At 40.6% G+C, this 20676-nt stretch overlaps 1 protein-coding gene across 4 annotated transcripts in view; it reads left to right on the plus strand.

Annotated features, from left to right (window-relative positions):
* The window catches only part of mettl25 (methyltransferase like 25), a 72774-nt gene that overhangs the window by 25639 nt on the left and 26459 nt on the right, over positions 1 to 20676 (plus strand). For 3 of the 4 annotated variants that reach the window (XM_052030611.1, XM_052030613.1, XM_052030614.1), the window contains 2 exons: positions 8155 to 8787; positions 12973 to 13126. In XM_052030611.1, coding sequence (XP_051886571.1) covers positions 8155 to 8787; positions 12973 to 13126 — 787 coding nt within the window. Of the gene's footprint in view, positions 1 to 6626; positions 6722 to 8154; positions 8788 to 12972; positions 13127 to 20676 lie in introns of all 4 variants that reach the window. The other variant, XM_052030612.1, reaches the window with a different exon arrangement.

Consider the following 20676-nt stretch of genomic DNA (forward strand, 5'->3'; position numbering starts at 1 on the left):
TTTTAGAATTACATGGGGCTTGGTTTGATCGCAGTTGGAGTATTGTGTTCAGTTTTGACTTTACCTAAGTAAAGATAGTCTTGCCATAGAGGGAGTACAATGATGCTTTTCCAGATTGTTTCCTGTGATGGTAGGTTTGTTGTTTGAGGAGAGATTGAGTAGGATAGGCCTGTATTTTTTAAAGCAAAAAACAAACTCATGGAGGAACTCAGTGGGTCAAGTAGCATCTGTGGAGGCAGGACTGATACAGGGTCCTGACCCAACCATTTCTTTGTCTCCACAGATACTGCTTGACCTGTTAAGTTCCTCCTCCAGTTTTTGCTTCAGATTCTAGCATCTGCATTTTCTTGTGTCTCTGCCTGTTTTCTCTAATGTTTAGAAAAATAAGAGGTGACCTTATTAAAAACATACAAATTCCTTAGATGGCTTGACAGGGTAGATACAGGGAGCATGTTTTCTTTGGCTAAGGAGTTCAGAAGTAGTGGTCACATTCTCAAAGTAAGGTTTAGGCCATTTAGGACAAATGAGGAGAAATGTATTCACTCAGACGATGATGAATCTTTGGACTTCTCCGCCCTGGAGGACTGTGGAGGGTCAGTTATTGATTGTATTCAAAATATAGGTGAATACATTTCTGGATGTGAGAGGAATCAAGGGATATAGGGACAGGGCAGGAAAATGGTTTTGAGCTGGAAGATCAGCAGTCTCAAAGGGCCAACTGGCCTACTCCTGATCCTGTTTCTTATGTTCTTGTAATTAGTCCCTCCAACATTTCAACCAAAGTCGAAGATACTGTTAATGGTATAAGTAAATCATTTGGCCTGTGTGTACGGAGTGTGTGATATTTGTCAAGCATCATCATTTTAAGGATCTTGCTAATGGTGAGAGCTTTCCTCAGGGCTATCTCTTCTTAACACTGCACTAAATCCTACCACGAATGTAGGTTTATTCCAGACTGTGTGCAGGAATCCTCACATGAGCAATAGTTCCACCAATAGGTTTCAGGTTTGGTGCTGAGGAGATGAGGGAAATGATTGATAGAGGGGAAAGTATAATGAAGGGGAAAAGAATTAGGAGCAGGGAAAGGAATTATCTGGAGTACACTGCCAGAGGAGGTGGTGGAATCTGATATAATTACTGCATTTTATCTTATCTTATTTAGACAGATATAGGCAAGGCATAGAAGGAAACAGTCCTAATGTGGGCAAGTGGGATTAGAGTAGATAGGCAAAAGGTCGGCATGGAGTGGTGGGCCGACTGGCCTGTTTCTGTGCTGTACGATTCTATAACTCAAAAGGAGAAAGAGAAGAGATGGTAAAAGAAGGTGAGGAAGTCTACCAGTGTGCAGAGGATTAGTGAGTGAACATGAATTTCTTCTTGAACACTTGCCAGACACAAATTCAACCACTGGCCCACTGTCAAGGAAAAGATTCCAAACCCCTTGCCAACACTGAGAAGAAATTTTTAAATATATTTCACTTCCTTGTCTATTTGCGCCTTCATTGAACCCAGTAAGATTGCATTCAGCCTTGCGGTACGGTCCACATTGGCCAGGGAAAGAGGCATTCCAAGAATGAGATTGGGACACAATGTATTTAGGACCCACTACATTTCTAAGATGTTCTGCCAGGTGCCCTGTTTGAATTATGGCTGGAGTGCCTTGACAGGAAAATTCTACTTCCCGCTATTTAGTGTCAATTCTGGACCATGACTTGAGATTTATTTACATTTGCAGTCCAAATTTCAGTCTGATCTTTCCTTAAGTACAGCGGTAATGCTGAATCGCTCTTTAAGTTAAACAAAAATCTGAGTTGGCTGATGGAACTTCCCATTTTTCCAGGACTTAACAGTCCGCAAATTTTTGCTCTGCATGGAAACTTTGCCAAGTTTGGCAAGCTGTATATCCTATATTTGACCATGTCTTTATTGAAGCTATTAACATTCTGCATCCTTCAGATGTATGTGCAGAAGCCAGGGCAACTTTTAATTATGTACATTTTTCAAAAATATCTACATTTTTAAAACTGTCAAATATTTTTCTATTGCAGTCAAATTATTTCAGATTAATGAAGTTAATCAGCAGAACAATACACCATGTGTACAGTTTTCTTACAATAAAATGAATGGATGGAAAATTATCCCTAATATGTCTAAGGTCCCATGCTTAACTGACTTCCAGATTATTTTATCTTTGGAGAATTGTGGAGTGCTACAAACTTATATCTGAACAGTCATTTCCTGCATTAGAAACATACGAAATAGAGGCGGGACAGGCCGTTTGACCTCTCATACCCACTTTGCCACTCAGTAAGACCTTTTACCTCAGCACTCCTTTCCTCCACTAACACCATATCCCTTGAGTCTCTTAAAATCTATCGATCTCTGTCTGGAATATGTTCAGCAACTGAGCTCCCACAGCACTCTAGGGTAGAGAATTCCAAAGGTTCACTATCCTTCAGGTGAAGGAATTTCTTTTCATTTCTGTCCTGTAAAACCAATCCCTTATTTTCAGACTGTGACTCTTCATTCCAGACACTCCAATGAGGGGAAAGATCAACCCTGTCAAGTCCCATAAGAATTCTGTATGTTTCAGTGAAATCACTTCTCATTTTTCTAAACTCAAGAGACCACAGGCCCAATCTATTTTGCCTCACCTCATATGAAAAGCCTGTCATCCCAGGAATAATCCCGTGAACCTTCTCTGCACTAGTCACAAGTATATCCTTCATTAGGTAGGGAGACCAGACCTATAAACAGTATTCCAGATGTGGTCTCACCAGTGCCTTATATAATTAGAGCAAGACACCCCTTCTCTTGTACTCAAAACCTTTTGCAATAAACGTACTGATGGCATTTTCTAGTTGCTTGCTGTACCTGCGTGTTAACTTTTGGTGAATCATGTATAAGGAACTGTGGTCCTTCTGAAAAACCATCACCATTTGCACCATTTAAAAATACTCTGCCTTCCTAATTTGGAATGAACACATTTTATTTTTACCTCCCAGGCACTCCATGATCTTGCTTCCTCCAGGAACTTGCTGTCAGCTCCAGGACCATGCTGCCCCTACTCCCGTCACTGGATCCCTGCTTTGCTGCTGCCACTCTCTTCCTTCCTGTTGCTGCGGGTCTCCATTTCACACTGCTGCTGCTGATACTGTGAATTTGTTCCACTCGCTGCTACTGCCAAGACCCCATGGCCCCCACTCCCATTGCAGGGTTTTTACTCCCACCACTCCCATTCTCATTACTAGGACTGGCTCCCCTTGCTTGTCCCTGATGGGACCCCAGTCACTTCATTGTCACAATGGCGATTCCGTTCTACTTACCTTCTTTGGAGGGACATCACTCCTTTCGCTGCCACTGCTGAGACCCTGCTGCTCTTCCCTGTATTCTATTCCCCTCACTCCCCTCCAGATTCCTGCTCCTGGTGCTGGTTTCTCCTTCTCCAGGGAGCCACAGAAGGGAAGTGCCTTTTGAAAATTAAGGGACTGTGGGACAAATGCTGTGATCTACTAACTGACATAAGGTACTTCTTTGTGTTTGATCAAAATTTTCTCCGTATATAAAGTAGAATTCAATGTAAGTACAGATCTGATGTTAGTCTCTTTAACACATTAAATTGTATTAATTTAGATAATTTGAAACATTATTTTCATTGAAATATTCTGTGTAACATTGATATTTTTGTTTCTATTCTTTATTGTAAGGCCTTCTTCAATGTGACCTGCATTTACATACAGAAAAAGATCTCTTTTGGCAGTGCTCATGACCCATGCTGGAGCATGGTTTTAGAGGTTTATAGCCACAGACAGTATGTAGTTGAGGCCAGTCAACAGCCAAATATTGGATGATTAAAAAGGCAGAAATTCTAACCTCTGGCAAATATATAAAGCATTCATATGCAGGTAGTTCATGGTATGGTATTAGACACCTTATCTTTAGCTGCATAGGTTGATTTTCACTCTATCTTCATTTGTATATTTGTGGTCATTTATGATACCCTCACAAATTTTCTAACAGTGCTGCAACTCCTCAGTAATATTTTAGGTAATTAACATTGTTCAGTTAACAGTGATTTAATGTGGTTTTTGAAATTTTTGTGAGTATTTTTGTTGACCTTTATATGTCTCAATCAAGTCTAAATGTTGCTCTAGTATTCTTCAACGTGTAATTTGTGATGTGTATTTCCCCATGAACTATAAGATGGATGTGACACTATTAATCACAAAGATGAAGAAATCCTCATCTCCATAACTTTCACCAAACCTACAATTTGCTTCAAGTATTCCTGCAATTCAGGATCTTCTGTTCTCCATTTATTTTGTCCCATCATTGCGATTTCAACTGCCTTTGCATAAGCTCTGGTATATTTTCCTTAACCTCTCCACTTCACTTCACTTAACCTCTCCACTTCACTTAAGATACCTACAACCTTCCTATTTGATTAATTTTTTAGTCATCTTTATCTCCTAATGTGGCTCAATTTCAATATTTTTTATAGAACTCTCTTTGAAGCATCTTGGGTCACTTTACAGCATATAACATTCGCTTATTTATTATTGTCATTGCATCAAGAAACAGTGAAAAACTTTGTTTGCATGCCGTCCAGGCAGATCATGCCATACATAATTACATTGAGGTAGTAAAAAGAAAAGAAAATGCAGAATGCAGTGTTGCAGTTACAGAGAACGTGCAGTGCAGGTAGACAAATAATGTGCAAGGGCCACAATGGGTAGATTAGGAGATCAAGAGTTCAAGGGTTCATCCTTCGGCCTATGAGAGGTCCATTCAAAAGTCTAATAACAGTGGGAGAGAAGCTGTCCTTGAGCATGGTAGTTTGTGCTCTTAGGCTTTTGTATCTCCTGCCTGACAGGAGAGGAGAGAAGAGAGAATGACCGGGGTGAGAGAGTTCCTTGATTATGTTAATTGCTTTCCTTAGGCAGCGGGAAAGTGCACAATGCTGTTGTTTTCAAAGAAATTACAAATGCATTAATTTCTGATTTATTTCTTTTAACAACTGTAGTTCATTTTCATCTCCACTTAGCACCCAAAATTATGAATTAGCAGTGGTTATTCTGGAAACTGGTCTATCTGAGATTGATTACATTCTGGTAATCCCTCGCCATTTTTATAAAATATTTTCTCACTGTTTATTGGTTTCAAGCATACTTTAATATAATGTGCTAGTTTGTTTTCAGTTACTTGGAACAAAAAGTTTTATTTATTTGTTGAGATTAAAATTCCAGTTCAGATTAAGTGAAATTTAATAATGTGAAATGGGGGTAGTAGGGGTTATTGGTTCTCTTTCTTTGTGGAATACTCATGTCAGCACAGTGCTGTGGTTTTCAGTACTTAATACAGCGTTTACTATTTAGCCTCCAACTGCAGGAGATTATCGCATGTTCCTGAGATCTGCTTGCTTGTCATAAACCCCAATTCACATATTAGTGCCTTGTATTCGACAAATTTGGTTGTCAGAGTCAATTTCTATTAGATTGATTTCGTTCTGAATTACCAAAGAGAAATCAAGTGTAGAAAGTTCCTGCTGTGAAGAGTTGTGAGAGAAGCTTTTTTGCTGCTGTTTGTCATTTTTTTTGAGTTAGTAGGCTTTCATCACATGAGAATAAAAACAGCTTTCCATAGCACTGCATTATTACTTATATGTAATAGGCAACAGTTTATACCCCAGTAATCCACCACCCACACCACCTACACCACCACCGCATCATGTGGTGGCACAGATCTTCAAACCTGGCATCCCAGTTGATTTGATTACATTTCCTTGCCATGCAGCTTCAACCACTATCTTGCACTGTCTGAAGAAAACGGATGCACAGAATTTTTTGTCAAGGCTTCTCAACAAGTTCTATGAAAGTGAACAGAATATAAAGCAGTAATTCAATCTCGGCAGCTCCGCTGAGAATCTGAAGTGCTCAAGCCTTGCTCTTGTAGTTTATGATGTGATTAAAACTGGTTGATTGAATTACTACCTTGCAACTGTAGTACATGCAGTGAAATTAAACCTGATATCACTGCAGTACAAGTCATAAGGTACAATGGGACTGTGGTTCAATTTCACCTTAATTGACTTTAGTGTTCAATTTTTCTTCATCCATTGTCTTCACCAGTAAATGTTTGTCACAAGATTTCTTTATATCAAAATGTAAAGGCATGCACCCTGTATGATGAGGCAATATGTCATTTGCACTTTCATTATGTAGGCATGAGCAGGAATCATATGTTAATGATAGCGGGCTTACAATCTAAGATGTTCTCTTATAGTATATAGTTAAGATGGCACACTATAAAAATGAGCATAATTCACTTCTTAATTTTAATAGGTGTAAAGTGTCCTCCTGTCTTGTTTCACTTTCCTCCAGGCCTATTTAATTTACTCTTCATCTTATTCTCTCCTTCAGTGAAATAGAATTTCATTTAAACTATGTTGGGTTTAGTCTTTAAGTACATAGTCTGGTCCATGTTATAGGCTAAGCCTAGTCTCCGGTCATCTCAGACCTCCTTGCCACTGGACCAAGACCTCTCTTTGTCAAGTCTGTATGGTTGCTGTTGTGCAAAAGCCACCCCATGTTAAAAGGATTCATGCAGAGACATCTTCCGTTCCTCAGAAGTGAAGTGGAAGGAAGTCATCCTCAACTGCGAGGGACAGCCTAAGGAGAAGGAGATGAAAAGGTTTTATGCAGGATGCCTGATGTGCTCAAATGTATGTTGTCACATTTTTGTGCACCCTTTTCCCTTTTCTCTTTTATTCAATTTTTTTAAGATTAAAAAAACCCATTCAGTGTTGCTCGATGATTGCCTCATACCTTTAATTTGTTCATGAATAAATACATATATTGTAAAGCAATTTTTACACAGTGGGTACTTTTTCAAATAGAAGTTCACACTTTCTGCTGAACCATTCTTTCTGTTTATGTGGGTATAAAGGCATAAGCAAATCTGGTTTAAAGTCAATTTAAATGCATATGTTCAGTGTATTTAAAAAGCTGTGCAGAATCCCCTGGTCAATGTATTTTTTTAACAGCTCATGGAAACAATCTTGAGTTATTATGCAAATTTAACCACGGATCTGCTTTTAAACCAGCATATTGCAATCATATATTTTCATCTTTTCTTATGTCTTGGAAGGAGGCCATTTATCTCATTGAGTCTATGCCTGCTCTCACTATTTCCCTTTACCCAATCTTCCTCACATGTCCATCAACTTCCCTTCATTCCCTTGCCACCTACTTACACTGGGGACAATTTACAGTAGTCAATTAACCTACCAGCATATCTTTGGGATGTGGTGGGAAGTTATGGCACCTGGAGGTAACCCACACAATTACCAGGAAACTCTACACAAACGGCACCTGAAGTCAGGATTGGCCCCAGGTTGCTTGGGCTGTACGACAGCAGGGCCATCTGATATGTCATATTGAAGAACAAATCATATTGTGTACATTACATTGATGTTCACTGTTACATTAATTCTGCGATATCTAATACCAGAACAGTAATGCAGAAAAAGGAGAAATATGCTACCAACTGGGTACTCCAAGAGTTTTATTTCATTCCTAGTCTTTCTATAACGTTGCAATCGCCTAGAGATGATTGATAAAAATTCTATTGATTTTGTAAGAGAGGGCAGGCTCTAGTTAATAGTGCTGATTTTAGTATTCTTATAATCATGCCATCATTTAGTTTTCCATTGTCAAAGCATATTAGTTTAAATCAGCTCAGTGTTTGGAGAAGGTTAAGTATCAGAGCCGTGTTGATAGTGCATAAGTTTGCTGATGCGGCAGTCCCAGAGATAACATTGTGAGGCACCAATAGTTAATCTCACTTCAAAAAATATGTATCTGAAACACTGTTTTAATATAATTCTTGCAGTCATGAATGGAATGCAGTTTTTGCAACATCTTCTTGTTTATATTTCCAGTTTCCACATTTTCAAGTGTAATGATCTGTATTTAAAACACTAGTTACACTATTCCTTTGTGTGCAATACACAGAGCAATAAAGGGAAATATTAGTCATCTATGAATAATGTTTAGACTCCAATTGAAAACAGTTTACCTTTGAGTATTACAAATTAGATTTATTTTGCTGTAAATTATATTAATGTTTTGAATATTTTATTTTGGTTTTCTCTAGGTGATTGATATAGGATCAGGAAAGGGCTATTTGAGTTCCTACTTGTCCATGCAATATGGGCTAAATGTATATGGCATTGATTCATCCACCACCAACACCATCGGGGCAAATGAGAGGAACAGAAAATTAGAAAGATACTGGAAAGTTTATCAGCGTCAAACAAAGCCTCTGACCCAAGACTCTAAACCAGAACATCCAAAAGAAAAGCAAATGAATAATGTTGAAAATTTTACTGAAATCAGGGAACAGGTTGGCCATATTGGGGAACAGGAGCGTATTACTGAACCTCATTCTGGGCATGTACAATCACTTGTACAGACTCCTGTTTCTACTACTTCTGTAGACTCAGAGATACATGAGAAAAGCAATGTAGAAACATCTGTAGAGATTGTCGGATCAGATGAATTTTATGGCTCTGAGAATATTTTTCTGGAACTTCTTTCAACTGATGCTGTGGAAGTGAGTTCACAAGTGAGGCAAAGGAAATGTCTGGATGAAAAAGAGAAAGAGAGACGGAAAACTACAAGCTTGGAGGCTAAAGCAAAGCGAATAAAAGAGGCCAATCTGTATTCTCCAATAACACTGCATGTTACTTCCACAACAGAACTACATGACATCACTTCTGACATAAAGGTGAGGCATCGTGAGTATAATATCTTGAGGCATGTATTGCAGAGGAGATTGCGTGCGTGACGTAGTGGATTGTCCTTTCACGTTTAAGTCCCAGATTACATTTAAGACAGATGATGACTTGAAACTCAACTCCCTAGTAAACTGGGAGAGTCCCTTTTAGGAGAAAAGGGAACGAGGAATGTGCATATGTCTGTGTGAGTGTGTAAGTAACACTGATCCATTCCCCAGCACAAATATTGTTGAGCCTAAACAGTATAAAAGACAAAAATACGGTTGTGGTCCAATTTATAATGTTTTTAAAATTTATGTCATTTTATGTGCTTCCCTATTTTAAAGTGGAACATATTCTAAGACAAAGGGTTATATTTTTACTACCACAAGGTGGCAGGTTGTCAGCTTGCCTTCAGCAGCAGAACCATTAAGTACATGGGTTCAAGCAGTTAATTGATGGAAATTAGGAATTCAGAAAAATGTTCCACTAAAAGACAATGATTCATGAATTTTATACATTCAGAGGTCCCTAGAATTAGAATAAATGGCATAAAACTTCATTCTCACATTGCAATATGAAAATTATATTCCTATTGGATAAAGCCATTGCAGAAAGATGAGCTTTCCACTTCTATGGCTCACATGGTGAATGTCTTGTGTGCTGTATTGCAGCTTTATACAATCCATGAAGTTTTTGGTGAGCAGTTATGAAATCAGTTAGCTGATTTCACATGACTCTGTGTACTCAAGGAGGAAGATGGGGAGGGTTCTATTTACTTCAATGACACACATCAAGACAAATGTTAATTATAGATATAGAAGGACATTTGCTGTATCTCCATCTTCCATGATGATATGGTCTCCCAAGACACCACCTTAACTACCTCTTAAAAGAGCCTTTGCCTTCTGGAAATTATACTTAATAGAAAGTGAAAAAGTACAATCCCATGGGTTGCACTTGAATCCCAGGGGGGCCAACATACTAGTGGGGAGGTTTGCTAAGGCTACTGGGGAGAGTTTAAACTAGAATTGTTGGGGGGTGGGATCCGTACTGGAGAGACTGGGGAAGAGGTGTTTGGCTCTCAAATAGAGGAAATTACGAGTAAGTACCATAGGCAGGTGATAGAGAAGGGAAGTGTTCAGACAGGCTTGAGATGTGTCTATTTTAACGCAAGGAGTATTGTGAACAAGGCGGATGAGCTTAGAGCTTGGATCGATACTTGGAGCTATGATGTGGTGGCCATTACGGAGACTTGGGTGGCTCCGGGGCTGGAATGGTTGATTCAAGTGCTGGGTTTTAGATGTTTCAGGAAGGACAGGGAGGGAGGCAAAAGAGGTGGGGGAGTGGCACAGTTGATCAGACATAGTGTCACCACTGCGGAAAAGGTGGACGTTGTGGAGGGATTGTCTACGGAGTTGCTGTAGGTGGAGGTTGGGAACAGGAAAGGGTTGATAACTTTACTGGGTGTTTTTTATAGGCTACCCAATAGTGACACGGTTATTGAGGAGCGGATAGGGAAGCAGATCCTAGAAAGGTGTGAGAATAACAGAGTTGTTGTGACGGGGGATTTTAATTTCCCAAACATCGACTGGCATCTCCAGACAGTGAGGGGTTTAGATGGGGTGGAGTTTGTTAGGTGTGTTCAGGAAGGGTTCTTGACACAGTATGTAGATAGACCTACAAGAGGAGAGGCTGTGCTTGATTTGATATTGGGAAATGAACCTGGTCAGGTGTCAGATCTCTCAGTGGGTGAACATTTTGGTGATAGTGATCATAATTCTATCTCCTTTATGTTAGCACTGGAGAGAGATAGGAACAGACAGACTAGAAAGGCGTTTACTTGGAGTAAAGGGAATTATGAGGCTCTCAGGCAGGAAATTGGAAGATTAAATTGGGAACAGATGTTCTCTGGGAAAAGTACGGAAGATATGTGGCAAATATTCAGTGGGTATTTGTGTGGAGTTCTACATAGACATGGTCCGATGAGACAGGGGAGTCACGAGAGGATATAGGAACCATGGTGTACGAAGGCTACAATAAATCTAGTCAAAAGGAAAAGAAAAGCATACAAAAGGTACAGAGAGCTAGGTAATGTTAGAGATCTGGAAGAGTACAAGGCTAAAAGGAAGGAACTTAAGAAAGAGATTAGGAGAGCCAGAAGGGGACATGAGAAGGGCTTGGTGGGCAGGATTAAGGAAAACCCAAGGCGTTCTACAAGTATGTGAAGAGTAAGAGGATGAAATGTGAAAGGATAGGGCCTATCAAGTGCAGCAGTGGGAAAGTGTGTATGGATCCGGAAGAAATATTGGAGGTACTTAATGAATACTTTACGTCAGTATTCACTACAGAAAAGGATCTAGGGGATTGTGGCGGGGACATGCAGTGGCCTGAAAAGCTTGAGCATGTAGATATTAGAAAAGAGGTGGTGCTGAAACTTTTGGAAAGCATCAAGTTAGATAAGTCGTCGGGACCGGATGAGATGTACCCCAGGTTGCTGTGGGAGGCGAAGGAGGAGATTGCGGAGCCTCTGATGATGATCTTTGCGTCATCGATGGAGACGGGAGAGGTTGCAGAAGATTGGAGGGTTGCGGATGTTGTTACCTTATTCAAAAAGGGGAGTAGGGATAGCCCGGGGAATTATAGACCGGTGAATCTTACCTCAGTGGTTGGTAAGCTGATGGAGAAGATCCTGAAAGGCAGGATTTATGAACATTTGGAGAAGTATAATATGATTAGGAATAGTCAGCATGGTTTTGTCAAGGGCAGGTCCTGCCTTACGAGCCTGATTGAATTTTTTGAGGATGTGACTAAGCACATCGATGAAGGGAGAGCAGTAGATGTAGTGTATATGGATCTTAGCAAGGTGTTTGATAAGGTACCCCATGCAAGGCTTATGGAGAAGGTGAGGAAACATGGGATCCAAGGGGACATTGCAGTGTGGATCCAGAACTGGCTGGCCACAGAAGGCAAGGAACGGTTGTTGAAGGGTCGTATTCTGAGTGGAGGTCGGTGACCAGTGGTGTACCTCAGGGGTCTGTACCGGGACCCTTGCTCTTTGTGATTTTTATAAACGACCTGGATGAGGAAGTGGAGGGGTGGGTTAGTAAGTTTGCGGATGACACGAAGGTTGGGGGTGTTGTGGATAGTTTGGAGGGCTGTCATAGGTTACAGCGGGACATAGATAGGCTGCAAAGTTGGACTGAGAAGTGGCAGATGCAGTTCAACCCAGGTAAGTGTGAAGTGGTTCATTTATGTAGGTCAAATATGTTGGTGGGATATAGTATTAATGGTAGGACTCTTGGCAGTGTGGGAGATCAGAGGGATCTTGGGGTCCGAGTCCATAGGACGCTCAAAGCAGCTGTGCAGGTTGACTCTGTGGTTAAGAAGGCATATGGTGTATTGTCCTTAATCAATCGGGGAATTGAATTTAGGAGCCGAGAGGTATTGTTGCAGCTATATAGGTCCCTGGTCAGACCCCACTTGGAGTATTGTGCTCAGTTCTGGTCACCTCACTGCAGGAAAGATGTGGAAGCCATAGAGAGGGTACAGAGGAGATTTACAAGGATGCTGCCTGGAATGCGGAGCATGCCTTATGAAAGCAGGCTGAGGGAACTTGGCCTTTTCTCCTTGGAGCGACGGAGGATGAGGGGGGACCTGATAGAGATGTATAAGATGATGAGAGGTATTGATCGGGTAGATAGTCAGACGCTTTTCCCCAGGGCTGAAATGGTGGCCACAAGAGGACATAGGTTTAAGGTGGTGGGGAGTAGATATAGAGGAGATGTCAGGAGTAAGTTTTTTACTCAGAGAGTGGTGAGTGCGTGGAATGGGCTGCTGGAAACGGTGGTGGAGGCGGATACGATAGGGTCTTTCAAGAGACTTAGATAGGTACATGGAGCTGAATAAAATAGAGGGCTATGGGTAAGCCTAGTAATTTCTAGGGTAGGGACATGTTCGGCACAGCTTTGTGGGCCGAAGGGCCTGAATTGTACTGTAGTTTTTCTATGTTTCTACAATCATCACTTGGATGCAGTAATAAAGGATCAGCCTCTGTTGAACTGTATTCAGCACAGAAGGTTGTAAAAAATTAATTTATTTATTTTATGCTGTCAAATTTCCTGGACTCAAGGCTGATTGTCTTGCTTGTGATTTATCACATAAATGTATCAATTGCTCTGTTGCTTACTTTCCAGGATTCAGTGATTGTTGGTCTGCATACCTGTGGTGACCTTGCTTCAAATACTTTGCGCATCTTCATTACGAAACCAGAGCTCAAAGCTGTTTGCAGTGTGGGCTGCTGCTACCACTTGCTCTCAGAAGAGTTTGAATTATCGGATCACAGCCAAGGTAAGCAAAGTAATGTTAAGCAAAATTGAGTATGTGACGTGTCAATAGACTACTGGAACCAGAAAGTGCTAAAAACAATGATTACGCAAATTGTACTGTGGGAGTTACTATGGGCTATGTCTTGTGGAGAAATGCCAGTAGTTCTGCTCAGAACTGTTGGCATATATCAACAGAAGTGACACCAAGTCAGAATTCAGGCACAAATTCCAAAATTCCAAATATGCCAGCTGCTTTTGTTGGCAAAATATTGACAGCGCTCCAACTTTGGACTCATCTTGGACTCCAATGATGAAAAAAGAACTTGCAGGAAGTCCCCAGCACTTATGCTGGGCAATCGCCCAGGAAACCTGCTGCAGATTAGACCTAGTTCAAGAACAGCAACTCTATTACATTTAATGACAAAAACTTTGGTAAGGTTTAAATAGGATACATTCTTTTGACTTAATTGAGTTTACTTAACAGTTTAAATAGATTGATTATCTCTTTGAATATTTTGGAAGATTTTGAATGGCAGAGAAATTTAGAAAGGTTCGTAGTTTTTAATATCTGGCAAAGGCAGGGGTGTGGTTTAGCTTTCAAAAGTTTTTCTCAGTTGCTAAACTGGGCGAGGCTTGTCCTCTTGGCCCCCACCCCCATCGTGACTGTATTGAGTCAGCAAGGTCCTGCCAACACGCTTAGATTTGCTATTGAGGATTGCTGCAGCTCAGGAGCGCAAGTTGTAAATGGCACATCTTTAAAAGTTAAGTTCGAACTTATTATGTAGGTCAATGGAGTGCACAGATGGTTCACAGCTGATAGCAAGCTCTGCGCCATTATCGATAGTGCTGGTGGCAGCAAAAATGCATTGTGCTTTGTATGGAAACAATAATAAGTCATTTGAACAAAAAGAGTGAAAATGTTGATGGTGCCTGAAAATTAATAGACAGACTCCATTTTCTTGGAATAAAAATATTCATTTAATTGAAACCACATGCATTTGACTTTCAAAGAAAAATAAAACTAATCTTTAAGTCTTGAAAATCAATTTATTTTTTCGTTTAGTTAAATGATGATGAATTTCTCAGTCTACTGTTAATTCTATTTTACTTGACTTGCCTCGAGACAGTAGGTATTATTACAGTAGCACTACTTTGAAATATAAAAATAAATTAGTTTTCCTGAATATGAAGTTTGCATTTGAATTTCTATAATTTTGTATATCATTAGAATTCTCAACAGAGTTGTATTATTTTTACAAGATCCCCTAAGCTATTTGTACACAAATAATTTCGCTGAAGAATGGTATTTCATTCTTACTTCTCAGTCCTTACAGTTCGTTGCCAGGCACATATTATATGTGTTTAGGATCTTGCGTAATTTTAAAGTTTCAATCAACTTAAAGAAATTCAGTGCATATACAAGGGCTGCTAGACATAAGCCTTTTAAATCAATTTTGTTCATAGGGCCAATCAGAATTGAAAACTGAAATTAAAAAAAATCAAGGAAGTAATCAGAAACTGCTTCATAACATATTTAAAGCAAGAGAGCAAAGCACCTCACACTCGATTTATATATTGCATGCTGCCAAGTTGTATCAGTAATGTAGAATTGGATCTGACAGTAAACTTGTATTTAAAATGACAGTTATTCATTTTATTTATATTTCTGACTTGCTTTGATGTGTCACTTTAAGAAATGAGCACATATTTGTGGTAAATTAGTTTTACAATGTGTTGTGTTGTCTTAAGTATTAATTACACCGATTCTCTAATGATGATGTACGTATATTCTTGTAATAACAGTATTGTTGGAGTCATAGAATGATCTTCAATAGGATCTCCAATAAATAATTATGTCTTTTGTGGAAATGCTTCATTGCAAGACATTCCAGCAAACTTTGCAGTATACTAAATAGGAAGAGCAATGTGAAAATTAAATGGCCATTTAGTCTTTCAATAGCACTTTCAGAATATGGAAAGGAAGCTGATCCTTTAGTGAATGTGGGAATGTAAAAGCCATGATGGTAATATAAGGGAGGAGTTAGAACAAGGAAGAAGGAAGAATCTGGTTCCCTTCATTCAGCATTTTCAACCTGTATCTAAGTTAATCTTCCTCCACTACAATTTATATTTTTCCCAACTCATTTCCTTCAGTCTTCCTCTGCATTTTGCTTCCTTGTCCACAGATAGTAAGTCTGACAGGATAATCTTTGAAGCTGTTACCAGATACAGCTCCTGGTCATTTCATCATCTGCTTTATACCACAGATCCACCTGCTCTCTCTAGTTTCTTCATTCTTGCTTTGCATCAAAAGAAACTAGGGTTCAATTCCATAGAACCATAGAACAATACAGCATAATACAGGCCCTTCGGCCCACCATGTCGTGCCGCCCTTCAAACCACACCTATCTAACCCCTTCCTCTCACATATCCTTCTATCTTAAATTCCTCCATATGCTTATCTAACAATCTCTTGAACTTGACCAACGTATCAGCCTCCACCACCACCCCAGGCAGCGCATTCCATGCACCAACCACTCCCTGGGTGAAAAAACCTCCCTCTGACATCTCCCTTGAACTTCCCACCCATTACCTTAAAGCCATGTCCTCTTGTTTTGAGCATTGGTGCCCTGGGAAAGAGGCGCTGGCTGTCCACTCTATCTATTCCTCTTAATATCTTATATACCTCTATCATGTCTCCCCTCATCCTCCTTCTCTCCAATGAGTAAAGCCCTAGCTCCTTTAGTCTCTCCTCATAATCCATATTCTCTAATCCAGGCAGCATCCTGGTAAATCTCCTCTGCACCCTCTCCAACGCCTCCACATCCTTCCTATAATGAGGTGACCAGAACTGGACACAGTACTCTAAGTGTGGCCTAACCAGAGTTTTGTAAAGCTGCATCATTACTTCGCGGCTCTTAAACTCGATCCCATGACTTATGAAAGCTAACATCCCATAAGCTTTCTTAACTACCCTATCTACCTGTGAGGCGACTTTCAGTGATCTGTGGATATGAACCCCCAGATCCCTCTGCTCCTCCACGTTGCCCAGAATCCTGCCATTTACCTTGTACTCCGCCTTGGAGTTTGTCCTTCCAAAGTGTACCACCTCACACTTCTCTGGATTGAACTCCATCTGCCACTTGTCAGCCCAGCTCTGCATCCTATCAATATCCCTCTGTAAGCTTCGACAGCCCTCCACACTATCCACAACCCCACCGATCTTTGTGTCATCTGCAGACTTGCTAACCCACCCTTCCACCCCCTCATCTAAGTCATTAATAAATATCACAAAAAGTAGAGGTCCCAGAACCGATCCCTGTGGGACACCACTAGTCACAGCCCTCCAATCCGAATGCACTCCATCCACCACAACCCCCTGCTTTCTACAGGCAAGCCAATTCTGAATCCACACTGCCAAGCCTCCCTGGATCGCTTGGCCTCTGACCTTCTGAAGAAGCCTACCATGCAGAACCTTATCAAACGCCTTACTAAGATCCTTGTAGACCACATCCACTACACTACCCTCATCAATCTTCCTGGTCACCTCCTCAAAGAACCCTGTCAGGCTTGTGAGGCAAGATCTTCCCTTCACAAAGCCATGCTGGCTGTCCCTAATCAGTCCATGATTCTCTAAATGCTCATAGATCCTATCTCTTAGAATCCTTTTTAACAGCTTACCCACCACAGACGTAAGGCTCACTGGTCTGTAATTCCCTGGAATGTCCCTACTACCTTTTTTGAATAAGGGGACAACATTCGCCACCCTCCAATCCTCCGTTACCATCCCCGTGGACAATGAGGACTCAAAGATCCTAACCAACGGTTCAGCAGTCTCCTCCATCACCTCACGAAGCAGCCTGGGGAATATTCCGTCAGGCCCCGGGGACTTATCTGTCCTAATATTTTCTAACAACTCCAACACATCCTCTCTCTTGATATCTACATACTCTAGAACATTACTCTTACTAACACTGTCCTCAGCATCAAGACCCCTCTCCTTGGTGAATACTGAAGAGAAGTATTCATTGAGAACCTCACCCACTTCCACAGCTTCCAGGCACATCCTCCCACCTTTGTCTTTAATTGGACCTACTTTTACTCTGGCCATCCTTCTGCTCTTCACATAAGAGAAAAAAGCCTTGGGATTCTCCTTAGCCCTACTCGCCAAAGCCTTTTCATGTCCCCTTCTTGCTCTCTTCAGCCCTTTCTTAAGTTCCTTCCTTGCTCCTCTATATTCCTCACGAGCCCTGTCTGATCCTTGCTGCTTACACCTTATGTATGCTGCCTTCTTCTTCCTAACTAGTTGTTCCACCTCTCTCGTCACCTACGGTTCCTTCACCCTGCCATTCCTTCTCTGCCTCATCGGTACAAATTTATCCCTAACATCCTGCAAAAGATCCCTGAACATCGACCACATCTCCATAGTACATTTGTCTTCAAAAACGTCATCCCAATTTACACTCCCAAGTTCTCGCCTTATCGCCTCATAATTCACCTTTCCCCAATTAACTATCTTCCCGTCCTCTTTGCTCCTATCCCTGTTCATGACAATTCTAAAGGTTATGGAGCAATGGTCACTGTCCCCCAAATGCTCACCCACCGATAGATCTGTCACCTGTCCCAGTTCATTACCTAAAACTAGATCTAATATGGCATTCCCTCTAGTCGGCCTGTCAACATACTGTGTCAGGAATCCGTCCTGGACACACTTAACAAACTCCGCCCCGTCTAAACCTTTGGCACTAAGTAGGTGCCAATCAATATTTGGAAAGTTGAAGTCTCCCATTATAATAACCCTGTTATTTTCGCTTCTTTCCAAAAACTGCCTCCCAATCTTCTCCTCAGTATCCCTACTGCTACCGGGGGGCCTATAGAATACTCCCAGGAGGGCAACTGCTCCTTTCTTGTTCCTAACTTCCACCCATATTGACTCTAGAGAGGATCCTTCTACATTATCTACCTTTTCTGCAGCTGTAACAGTGTCCCTGACCAGTATCGCCACCCCTCCTCCTCTTCTACCACCCCCCCATCCCTTTTAAAATACTGAAAACCAGGAATATTCAAGATCCATTCCTGCCCTGATGTCAGCCATGTCTCTGTAATAGCCACAATATTGTAGTCCCATGTACTTATCCAAGCTCTCAGTTCATCTCCCTTATTCCTGATGCTTCTTGCATTTAAGTAAATGTACTTTAGCCCATCCTTTGTAGCCTGTACTCTGCTTCTCCTTCCTCAAAGCCTCTCTACCTGTCAGATCTGACTTTTACCCATCCCCTTCTTTCTCTGACCTACTCCTCCGGTTCCCTTCCCCCTCACAATCTAGTTTAAACCCTCCTGAACCACCCTAGCAAACCTGGCTGCAAGGATATTGGCCCCCATCAGGTTCGGGTATAACCTGTCCTCTCTGTACAGGTCCTACCTTCCTCAGAAGAGATCCCAATGATTCAAAAATCTAAAATCCTCCCTCCTGCACCAACTTCTCTCAGAATTCTTTCAAATTCCCTCACCAAAACCATTTCAAATAACACAACCAGCATCTCATTTATCCTATCAACCATGATTTCTCCAATTTCATTCTATTCAATTCCATAAAACACACATCCTTGCAAAAATACTTAGAGAATGTTCAGTGACACGTAATATTCTCACCAGACATGTCAACCATATTTGATGGTTTAACATCTTGGCAGGCAGTACAGATAGGTGTTTAAATTAATAATCCACATACTTGGGACCATAGGGATAGAGTACTGCAGAATCAGAAGTCAGCAACTTTTATAGGATAGAATGAGATAACTGTGGAGCAGATATCTCAGAACCAACCATCTCCCATAAGATAGAATATAACCACCTGTCCTTAATAGTTCATGAACTTACTATTGCTGAATCCCCACCATCAATATTTCATTGTTACAAAAGATCTGAAACTCATGTAAGATAATAAATACTGTGGCCATAAGAACAGTTAAGAGGATGTGTATCCCCCAGTCAATGACTCACCTTATGATTCTTTAGACCAATATGGGGCACAGGTCGGGAGCATGTTGGAATACTCTTCACTTTCACAGATGAGTGTAGCTCCAGCAACAATCAGGAAGCTTGACACCATCCAGAATAAAGTAGCTCTTTGAATGATACTGCACATTTCGCTGGTGGTTGCAATTTGGACCGTCTACCAAACGACCTGCAGTTACTCATCTAGGCTACTTCAATGGCACCAGACATATGGCCTGCACCAGGACAAGGGCAGCAGGTGTTTCAGAGTTGACATGCAGGTTCTTCAAGTCATCCTGACTTGAAAATATATCACTGTTCCTTCATTGCTACTGAGTGTCAATCTTGGAATGTGCTACCCATGGAGAGTACCCCATCAGAAAGACAGCAGCATTTAAGCAAAGAGGCAGCTCATGACCATCACCCCAAGGGCAATTAGGGAAGGGCAGTAAATACTGGCCTTGCAAAAAATGACCCTATGCCATAAATTAATTTTTAAAAAGTCTTTTTATATCTGCTCCACAGTTATCTCATTCTATCCTATAAAAGTTGCTGACTTCTGATTCTGCAGTACTCTATCCCTATGGTCCCAAGTATGTGGATTATTAATTTAAACACCTATCTGTACTGCCTGCCAAGATGTTAAACCATCAAATATGGATTGATATCCTGAAGTTATACTGTCTTTTCATTTCCAAAGCCAAATTTTGAAAATGTGATCATTCTGGAATGTAGTTATCTGTAGAATGTGAACCACATTTAAGTGATCCCATCCTCCAAGCTAAAATCTTCTGCAAAAACAACGGACTTCACCAACATCTGATCATTTCTTGTTCCTCGATCACATTACTATCATGTTCCTCACTACAATTAACTTACAGAAATCTAAAATATCCTTTTCTTTAAATCTGATTTTCCCCATCCATGTCTGCTTCCAATTTTTCCCCTTTCACTCCTATGTGGTCGTGTGATTTCCCTCCTCCCTGAACTGCTCACCTCCTCCCCCCGCCATCTGTAACATGTTCTTGATGTGTGGAATGCTCAGAAATATTGCTGGTGAAAACTAGTATTTTAATAAGTTTATTAAGGTTAAAAAAATAGATTAGCCATGTATTTTATCTTCATATCCAATATAGGTTACACTCATCTTCAGATGATGTGACAGGCCATTACCTGTAATTTTGCTTGTGGTGTAAACTGCATACTCAAGAAATATTTAGTTATTTTATTCCACTTTGATATATTTATAAAGTATACTGTGAAGTAGCTTATTTGACTTTGATGAGCCATTCCTGTTGACTACAATGATGTGGTAATCAAAAGATAAGCTATTTATTGCTAAAACTAATAGCTACACACTGGGATTACCTAACACCATCACAAATTTATGCAGCTGAATTCCACAGTGTGAGATGCATTTATGCACTGAGCCATTACAACAGCTGTCTTGTGATTAATTTACCAGAAAATCCTCAAATCACACTATTAAAGAAGGAAAACCTTTTGTTTAAGGCTAATTGTACATTTTAGGCTCAGGTTGCCTCTAACAAAATAAAGATGAGATAGAATTTGATA

Source organism: Pristis pectinata, chromosome 15 (genome assembly GCF_009764475.1).
Source record: "Pristis pectinata isolate sPriPec2 chromosome 15, sPriPec2.1.pri, whole genome shotgun sequence".
Taxonomy (NCBI): domain Eukaryota; kingdom Metazoa; phylum Chordata; class Chondrichthyes; order Rhinopristiformes; family Pristidae; genus Pristis; species Pristis pectinata.